The 9,487-nt window shown below is 37.6% G+C and overlaps 4 protein-coding genes across 6 annotated transcripts; 1 reads left to right on the top strand and 3 right to left on the bottom strand.

The window, feature by feature from the left end:
- The first annotated feature begins 1,184 nt into the window (after positions 1-1,184).
- Positions 1,185-3,077, top strand: Rtc1 (RNA terminal phosphate cyclase 1). The gene is made up of 5 exons (XM_011305484.1): positions 1,185-1,402; positions 1,645-2,051; positions 2,245-2,419; positions 2,509-2,764; positions 2,851-3,077. Exons 1-5 carry the CDS (start codon positions 1,261-1,263, stop codon positions 3,002-3,004), a joined length of 1,134 nt encoding a protein of 377 aa, XP_011303786.1. The 5' UTR covers positions 1,185-1,260; the 3' UTR covers positions 3,005-3,077.
- On the bottom strand, positions 3,010-4,297 carry Adat1 (Adenosine deaminase, tRNA-specific 1). Its single transcript, XM_011305485.1, has one exon. The coding sequence runs from the start codon at positions 4,270-4,272 to the stop codon at positions 3,103-3,105; it is 1,170 nt and encodes a 389-aa protein (XP_011303787.1). The 5' UTR covers positions 4,273-4,297; the 3' UTR covers positions 3,010-3,102.
- Positions 4,298-4,419: 122 nt separating this feature from the next.
- Positions 4,420-5,829, bottom strand: LOC105266964 (aldo-keto reductase family 4 member C9-like). Of its 2 annotated transcripts, none has more exons than XM_011305486.1 (4): positions 5,698-5,829; positions 5,525-5,605; positions 5,345-5,476; positions 4,420-5,094 (listed from the first exon to the last, which is right to left on the bottom strand). In XM_011305486.1, the coding sequence occupies exons 1-4, from the start codon at positions 5,756-5,758 to the stop codon at positions 4,466-4,468; spliced, it is 903 nt and encodes a 300-aa protein (XP_011303788.1). In that variant the 5' UTR covers positions 5,759-5,829; the 3' UTR covers positions 4,420-4,465. The 2 variants fall into 2 exon arrangements, with proteins under 2 accessions (XP_011303788.1, XP_011303789.1); XM_011305487.1 differs by having other exon boundaries at positions 5,345-5,452.
- Positions 5,830-6,088: 259 nt separating this feature from the next.
- On the bottom strand, positions 6,089-9,421 carry LOC105266961 (T-cell activation inhibitor, mitochondrial). 2 transcript variants are annotated; one of them, XM_011305481.1, is made up of 8 exons: positions 9,096-9,421; positions 8,895-9,009; positions 8,010-8,395; positions 7,458-7,770; positions 7,277-7,377; positions 7,005-7,166; positions 6,782-6,913; positions 6,089-6,696 (listed from the first exon to the last, which is right to left on the bottom strand). In XM_011305481.1, exons 1-8 carry the CDS (start codon positions 9,116-9,118, stop codon positions 6,462-6,464), a joined length of 1,467 nt encoding a protein of 488 aa, XP_011303783.1. In that variant the 5' UTR covers positions 9,119-9,421; the 3' UTR covers positions 6,089-6,461. The 2 variants fall into 2 exon arrangements, with proteins under 2 accessions (XP_011303783.1, XP_011303784.1); XM_011305482.1 differs by having other exon boundaries at positions 7,005-7,148.
- Positions 9,422-9,487: the final 66 nt, after the last annotated feature.

The following is a 9,487-nucleotide window of genomic DNA, read 5'->3' as shown; positions in this document are numbered from 1 at the left end:
CGTCCACGTATGGGGTGTTATCATTGGAATATATATATATATTCACGGTTATTTCCAATATAATATATACATATATAGAATTTCAAAAAGAAGAAAGAAAAAAGTAAAAATTTATATAAAAAATAATTAAAAATTTAATTTAATTTTTTTTAATAAATCATATTAAATTTATATTATATTATATATATTATATATTATATATATCATATTATATAGATATATTTTGATATGCATAGCGCCAAAAAAAGCTGACAAAAAACGTTACATGCTTTTTTTTAAAAGGGATTATAATTATGATTTCTATTTATTGAATTAACAATTCCAGAAAATTTATTTATGAAAATAAATAAATTTCTGGATGAATAGAAAGTTGAGAGAATTTAATAAATTTGCAATAAATAATGATGATAATAGATAAATTAATGATTTAATTATAAAAATGAAATTAATACTGAAATTACGCGGAAATGTTTAGGTGACAGATTGAATTGACGGATAAATTCTCGCGGATTGTAGAGATATTTGGTGAATATCGAGAATCGTAACAGATTTCCAAATCGTGGAGATGAAATTGAAGAAGATGGGGGAGTGACTTGAACTGGGATCTGACCTTTCCATTTTATTAGAAACGTGCAGCGATCCAAACCTCTGAGATTCCACAGGCCAGTCATAATTGTCTCGGGGCACTTTATGTATTCCTCCCCAGTAATTGTGCAGTGCATGAAGTCACGTCGGTGTACATAACTTTTTAGGATTAAATTATTGCCGTCTGTAATGAAAGAATACCACTCAAATGTGAGCCACGTGTTTGAAATTACATGAAGAGCAATACCTAATAGCTATAATACGATTGACATTTGAAATATTAATTGACCTGAAAACTAATTTACTCCTCCACCACATGAGATCCAATGGCAATTAATAATAATTATTCATCGATACAAATATGGAAAAATTCCATCGAAAATGGAAAATTACGCCATTCGTTATTTTAATCTCCTGATTCATCGAGTCATTAATTTATATATAAATTAAACGTTTTAATTGCAAATAAATTGACGATCTGATATTTTAATTAAGAATATTATCCCCAAGTGTGTCGATAGCTCGTAAATGTCTGCGGTAATTAATGGATTTGAATTTTTTTAACGATTTGAAAGGTCGACGCATGCGCAGTCGACAAAAATGTGCGCAATGCAGCACGTGTTTATAACCACAAATGTGAGTTGTTGTTTTTAGTGCAATTGTTGTTTTTCAATTATGCCAGCCCAGAAGAAGAGCAATGTATTGAGTTATGAAGGGTGTAATTACCTCAAGTATCGATTATTATTATCGACATTATCAGGGAAGCCAGTGAGGATCGAAGACATCAGAACGAATCACGATGATCCGGGGTTGAAAGGTGAGATTTTTGGAGAAGAGAGTTAGATAAAATAATTATTATTAATTTATTATTATTATTAATATAAAGTGCCCTTTTTATGCAAACAATTACAAGCAAGAAAATAATTATAGGAAATTATTAAGGTTGATTGAAAAAGAATCAAATTGCTGAGATTTTGAAAATGTCGGGATAAAATGTCTCGTTAATTTACTTAGTTATTTATTTTTCTTAATGGGGCATTTAAAATATTTATTTTTCAGAATATGAAGTCAGTCTGATTAGACTTCTGGACAGACTGACCAATGGAACACGAGTGGAATTGAATGAGACAGGAACGAGTCTCTTCTATTCTCCAGGATTGTTAGTTGGTGGAGAGCTGGAGCATGAGTGCAGTTTGCAGAGGGGAATTGGATACTATTTGGAAGCTGTGATGGCTTTAGCTCCATTCTGCAAGAAACCTGTTGAGATCAAGCTCAGGGGAATCACTAACAACAGTCTGGACCCCTCGGTCGACAGAATTAAAACTGCTGGACTGTCTGTCCTCAAGAGATTCGTCATTGGGGAACAGGATGTCGAGTTGGTCATCAAGAAAAGAGGGGCTGCACCACTAGGTGGTGGTGAGGTTCTCTTCAAGTGTCCTATTAAGCAAAGCTTGAAGACTGTGCAGGTACAGATCGTCAGAATATTAAATTCCTCATTACAATATGAACACTCCATTTTGCAGTTTTGTTCCAATAAATAATAACCAAGGTATTATAATATTTCAATGTTGAATTAATAGTTTACGGGATAAATTTCCTCGTCAAATTATTTACAACAGGATAATTAATTTTACGTCTTCAATCTGGAAAATCCAACAGTTTCAGAACAGTGGAATGGTGAAGAGGATACGTGGTCTTGCCTGCAGCATTCGTGTATCACCAGCAATAGCCAATAGAATGGTTGAGTCTGCTAAAGGAGTTCTACTCAACTTTTTACCGGATATTTACATTCATACGGATCACTGCAGGGGTGGAACTGGAGGAAAATCGCCAGGTAATTATATCGAATTGAAATTGTAGGTTAAATTGTCTGTTTCATTTACGATCGGAATCATAATATGAATATTTGATTTTAATCTGTAGGATTTGGTATCACGATAACAGCAGAAACAACAAATGGAGTTTTCTTTAGTGGTGAGGCATGCTCACCCCTGATGACCACTGGATCTCTACCCTGTGTTCCAGAGGACATTGGAACAGAGGCTGCACATAAATTACTGGATGAAATATATAGAAATGGATGTGTGGACTCTCCATTCCAGAGCATGACTGCTTTATTCATGGCACTCGGGAAAAAAGATGTTTCTAAGGTCCTCGTTGGGCCCCTGACCCCCACAATGTAAATAATCCTTTAGTTATTTATATTTTAAATAATATTATAATTTCGTTAAAAATGAATGATTTGTTATGCATTCAATTCAATAGGATCCAATTTTTACGAGATCTCAAGGATTTCTTCGGGGTAGTATTCAAATTAGAACCTGCAAAGGACGAGGAAGACGACGAAATAACCCTGGAACAAGTTTTATTGACTTGTGTGGGGATAGGATATACAAATCTCAGCAAGAAGCATTTGTAGGCCGATTTAATCTGTAAATATTTCCTCTATATTTTTAATAAATACATTTTTAGACAGCGAAAAGACAATTGTCATTACTTTATCTTGATTTAGCTCTCTCATAACTGAAATCTCTGTAAATCCTGGGGTTTCAAAGGCCACGCGTGAAAAATCGTCGACTTGTAGTCCTCCCACGAACTCCAGTAACTCCTCGCGTGCTTCTTAAAATCCAAATAAGTTATTTTTTTGGGATGCTGAGGAACCTGTTCACTCCCATATTTATCAACAACTCTTAAAAAATAATTGAACAGCCCTTTCCTAGATATCAACAGCCAACTGCCTTTTTTATTTTTAGTTGCTCCCTGTTTTCTCCCCTCAACAGCCACTTCAGAGTTTTTCCCTTTGACATCGCACCAGATGACACTAGAGGGACAGGGTAGTTGTCTGTTCCCTGATTTTCTCTCCAGAAACCCTGTAGAGGCTTGAACAATCTTGGGCCCCTTGAGCCCACAATCGAATCGTTTAAAAATCCCTCTCTCCATGCTCTCGAGGGAGAAAGGGCACTGTCCACCAATCACAACAGTCTGGATCCTCAATTTTGGGATGAACATTGAGAGGAGAGCCCCTTGGACACCGAGGACATTCCACTTCGCTAATTTATCCGAGCAGGAGAGGCTCAGGGTGGGATCTCCCCTCCCAGGTTTCGTCCTGAGGGGCCCAAGAACGTGATAATCTACTCCAGGAAGATGCAGATCCTGCATCCCATTCCCAACACATTTGGCTCCAGTTCTGTGAATGTCGCAGACGTCCCCGATTTCATTTGATTTCACACTCCCATCTAATTTCTGAATTTTAGAACGAGGTGGTCCTTCCTGCTTGCAGATGATGGAGCAATCCCCGCAGGGAGTCTGACTGCAGTAAAAATGAAACGACACATCTTCCCTGAACTCGATTTTCCCCGCTGCATTCAGTACAAAAATGTGATTCCTGTTCGATAACAACAACTCGTCAATTTGCTCGTAGAGGTATCGCAGAAGGGCACGTCGTGCTAGCACTTCAGCATGTGAATCATTCAATCTCACTCCATAGTCATAAGATTTTGAATTTAGGAGGTCATTAGCACCCAGACACTTGGTCCCAGTGGCCAGAGACACCAGTGAGTATGTGTCTCCTTTTTTTAGGACGAACCCTGCGAGGACTGTCCACTCGGAGTCGATGGGTTTGCCTGTCTTCTTCAGGGCTCTGAATTTTTCCAGACAGATTTTCGATATAATTTCTTCAAGGGGCATCTTCTTGGCGAAAATATAGTTGAGATATTAAAAATATTTATCAATCTGATTGTTTTCAGTTTAAAGAAGAGTCTATCATTTTTTATGACTGCAGAAAATATAAAAATAACTTTTTTAACGTAAAAAATGAATTAATCATTGAAATAAAAAATGATAACAGTCTGTGGGTAAATTGATCAATTTCTTCAAGTGATTATACTACATTATTAGGATTCCACGCGTATTTATGTTGCGGTAATGAGGACAGCCGATCCATTTGGGACTCATGAATGGCAAAATCTAGCTGAAAATTATCAAAAATGTGGGTGGTTTGGACAGCCTTTGGAATTATTCCTATTCCCTGTTGAAGTGCCCACTTCAGCAAAACCCTGGCTGGGGACACACCGAGTTCCTGAGCCACTCGACAGACAGTGGGATCTTTCAAGAGGGAAGTGTCAGTGCTGGTGCCTAAAGAGGAATACGCCTGCACGTGAATCCCCTCCTTATTGCAGAATTCCACTAATTCCTTCTGACGATAATGAGGATGCAGTTCCACTTGGTTTACTGCAGGACGAACACCTTTGCAGTCCTGCATAAGCCTCTCCAGGTGACTGATGTTGTAGTTGGATACCCCGATGGATCGCAGAAAGCCCTGAGCCTTCAGGTCCACCAGTGCCTCCCACGTTTTCGATCTTAATTTAATGTTGTCGATGTCTCCCTCTGGAATTCCAGCAGCTCCGGGCCAGTGGATCAGGTACAGATCGATGTAGGAGAGGTTCAGGGCCTTCAGGGATCTCTCCACAGCCTCACGTACTCTTCTAGGGTCGCCGTTATCACTAGGGGCTGCAAATCGTTTTCTACTGAATTAAAATACTGAATCAGTAGCAAAATGATGGAATAAATGAATTCCAATATTCCAATAGTTAAATCCAACTTTATCGACAAAACTATTGATTCCAGGAAGAAATGTCAGAGAAATTTTTTATCGGGAATCTAATGAGCCGCAAAAAAGTTCTCTAATGTTTCGTCCTAAAATCGATAGTTTTTCTGAAAAATGTTGAATTCCATTTTCTGATTTAATTTCAATGCTTACAGAGTTTAGTGGTTATGAATATCTCTTCTCGCTCGATGCTGTATTTATCCATAAGCTTCTTCAAGGAGTGACCTATATCCTCCTCGTTCCTGTACACAGCTGCAGTGTCTGCGATAAAATTTAAGATTAAAACTGGAGAGCATGAGTTGTTGGATTATTATCAATAATATAAAAACACACCTATCGACATGTACCCCACACAAAGTGCATGATCCAACACATCGTGGATTATCTCTCGTCCAGTGACTCTAAAAGTACCAACTGAAAGTACCAGCGTTAATTCTCATCAGTCACACAGCAGTTAATTTCCAGAGGTTATGTTATTGTTTATTTATTTTTAACAATTGGCTTACTTCCAACAAGTGGCATATTGAATCCTGTTGACAGGCGAACGTACTGCGATGCTGCACTCATGACCACGTGTTTATTAAATTTTTTAAAAAGTCATTAACTACTGGATCTTCTGGAGAAGTACTCAGTAATGACTGACTCACTGACTGATTCTACTGAAAATATTGGAATAAAAGAACGTAAAATAATTATGACATCAGCAGGTGCTAATCGAGAGGGGAATGATACGGCCAATTGTTACCTTATCGATGTTATTTGAAAATTCGTAATTCTCATGGTGAATAATTTATAATAAAATTCACTATCTCAATCAATAAATAATTATTTCATTAACCACTGGTTTGTGTTGTAAACTATTTATTCTAGGAGGGAATATCAACCTTAAATCATAAATTCATTGTAATTATTTATTCTTTCTTAGGTTTCTCACTCAATTTTTCAATTAATCTACACTATTCAGTGTACAGTTTAATAAGTGATCAATCGTAACAAAATAGAATATCTCATATTCATCTTGATGCATAATTGGTATCAATACGTTATCACACACTTTGGCGGAATCCTGAGGTAATCAATTACTCATTCGTCGTAGCCTCCAGCGGCATGAAATTACTATAATTTCCGACGATCTGGTCTCTAGAATATCTATAGTTATCTATTACAAAATTAATATTTCTTTTCAGTTCGGGAATTACTTGAACATTATAATTGAGATTAGTAGATTGACTAATTAATTTTGATTTGAATTAATCGACTGTTGCTCTTATCAGAATTTCCAGTCCCACGGAATGCACAGAACTCCATCCGTCATGACTGAGTAATAGTGAGTCACCCACAGCATCACACCATCCAGCATTGGCCTCAATGTTTCCTTGTTTTCGAGTAATTTTTCACAGCACTGGATCATCAAGTCTGGCGTTATGCTGTCGTCTTTGTTCAAACCCGCCAAGCATAAATCCCTGATCGTCTGATTGTGGAGTTCTCTCTCCACATACTTTATTCTAAACAAATGGATTTGCATTAATTTTCTAGAGAAATTTCAGGAAAATTTCAGAAAAATTTCGAGTATCAATATTTTTTCGTTACTTGTTATAGTGACTCAGTCTCTTCGTTGCCTCATCCAAATTCTCGGTGATGAAGGTAACGAGTAAAAATCCTGGACACGAGGATGGTACGATAAATTGTCCAGTTGGTGAGAGCATGAGTGGTCCAGCTTCTCTGGAATATCCCATAAATTTTAATCGATCATTACATTTGGTCTATCTCTCAATGATTTCCAGCGTGGAAAAATTGTTGAGGCAATACTTACGCCTCAATGACTAATTCATAAGAGGCCAAAGTGGAGGGCCACGTCTTGGGATAGTTGGATCTCCCTCGATAGTCTGACAGAGTAGTGGTGAGTTGCCTCAGCTGCTGCTCGTACTGACCAACCATGACCTTTGGCATGAACTTCCTGCACATATAGAGCACCCTGATCCTTATGGTTATTCAATCACTTTCAAACTACAGTGCGTCATAAATCGCGTGATACAAGGCCATGCGCGAATAAAAAATATCAATTCATCTCGTGCTGCTACGCACCTTCTGCCAATTTTTATATCGAGAAGAACTCGAGAGACGGCTTTCTCAAACGCTGGCAGACGTCGAAGGATGAGATCGTGCTTTGGAATATTTCTGATCATCTAAAAAATAAAATGAATAAATTAAAAATTCCGAGAAATTCAAATATAGATTCTGGGAAGAAGAATATTCTTCAACTTACGTCTAGCCAGTTATGCCTGACTTCTCCAGAATTCAATAAGACATTTCCCTCAGAACTGATTCCCGTATCATTAGCAAAAACTAGTGTCCGACCCCTCAGGATCTCCATCTGCTCAGGATGATGTCTTGCTAGATTCTGAAAAGCCAGCAAACAGCCCCTGTAATGCGCAATGTTCCACCCGCAATCCCAAAAGATGTTCTTCAGCCCCAGGTGTTCACAAAGAATTTTCTCCAATTTCTTCACTTCTTCTCTTACTGGTCTGCACGCCTCCAGCTTCACGTGAGCTTCATTCACGTGTTTATCCAAATATGCTCTATCAGTGTGCATAGAGATCAATGACATTTCCGATAAGATCGATAGCATTCAAGATTGATAACATTTTGCAATTGAACTAGATCTGACATTGATAAAAATTATGACTTCATTGATACTCATTGATAACAACGATAATTTTTCAATCTCAGACTTCTACACAAATTTCTCATTAAAAATGATCGATTATTATTTTTATTAAAATTATCAAAATGTTTAATAAAAATTGATTAAGCTCACTTGAATGTGTCAGGCTCAGTGTTCATCTTCCTCCTCATGAAAATCGATTGATAGAGTGGATCATCTTCGAGATTAGTGAAATCAAATTCTCGCCCAAATCCTCCCCTTGATTCCCAGAATTTCTCGTCTTTTCTCCCTTTGACGGGTTCCTCGATCTGCTCGACGAAGGTCGTGGGTAAATTGCATGCCTTCAAGATGGATATTATCGTCTTCTTCAGGTCCTTGTCGTTGAGCTGTATCTTGACTAGAGTAAATTTTCCCGCCTTCACCTCTTTCTCGTCTTTCGATCGCAAGTAAAATGGCAATGTCATGGGATTTATCGGTCTGTGTTGCTGGAGGCATTCGATTACCGAACTCAACTGCTTCAGAGAATTCTCGTTCACTGTCTAAATGGAAAATTTAAAAAGGAATAATAATCCAATCGAATAAATTGCTCGTCGTAAAATGGAGAAGTGAAATGGAAATTTCATCAAATTTTCAACTCAGCAATTCTCTTCGTTGATATCTTCGGAACTGGAGGAGATATCAAAATTGTTATAATAACCTTTTTTATAGATTTTACTCTCCCCTACAAAAAGTTTCTTCAAAAAATTTCTGTATCTCCACCAGCTCCAAAGATATCCCCCGCAATCTAAATTAGGAATTGGATGAATCACGTGTTCTTTTGTTCCAATAATTCCCACTCAGCAATTGTGTCACTGTCAATATCTCCGGAGTCAGACGCGATATCAAAATTTTCGTAAGAACCTTTTTCGCATATTTGGTCCTCCCCTACAAAAAGTTTCCCATAAAAATTCCTGTATCTCTACCAGCTCCGAAGATATTCGTCAAAATGTCAACAAAGAATAGATTGAGTCATCCTCCGGAATTGTAAACAAAGCATACCCTCTGTGTTGGATATTGTCCAAATAAATCCGGATGCACGGTGAAATAGAAGGGCCTGAGGGCTGTTGATACCTCCCCAGTGCTGAGGGCCCTAAAACCATCCTTGATGCAAAAACTACACCCCCGAATCCCAAAATAAAATCACTTAATGACCTTCAATAAATCTTGCCTGTTTAAAATCAACAAAGAAATTCTACCCACCATCTCTTCACTGATAACAACATATTAACTCTTTAAAATTTCATTCAACCCTGAAAAATTCACTCTGCGAATCCCCTCGCCTTTAAATACCGAATAAATCACGCATTAAAGTATTGTTGATGGAATTCCTACACACAAATGATCTGTCGACAGTTGAATAATCATGGAAGAACGAGTAAAAATAAAAATTCATGAATTCCCGTGGGAATTCGTCCAATCGTAACAACTGGTAATGCTAACTAATTAAACTCGTGTTATCTCGTGTTTTGATCCGTTTTAACTGTGAAATGCATTTTTCACACGTCCACACAATTTCGCCATCTGCTGGGTGCATCGTCAAACTGATTGTTGACATTTTTTACGATGACAGCTGATGCATCGAGTGGTGGGGA

Source organism: Fopius arisanus, unplaced genomic scaffold (genome assembly GCF_000806365.1).
Source record: "Fopius arisanus strain USDA-PBARC FA_bdor unplaced genomic scaffold, ASM80636v1 scaffold00043, whole genome shotgun sequence".
Classification (NCBI taxonomy): Eukaryota; Metazoa; Arthropoda; class Insecta; order Hymenoptera; family Braconidae; genus Fopius; species Fopius arisanus.
This window is presented reverse-complemented; position numbering and strand designations above follow the sequence as displayed.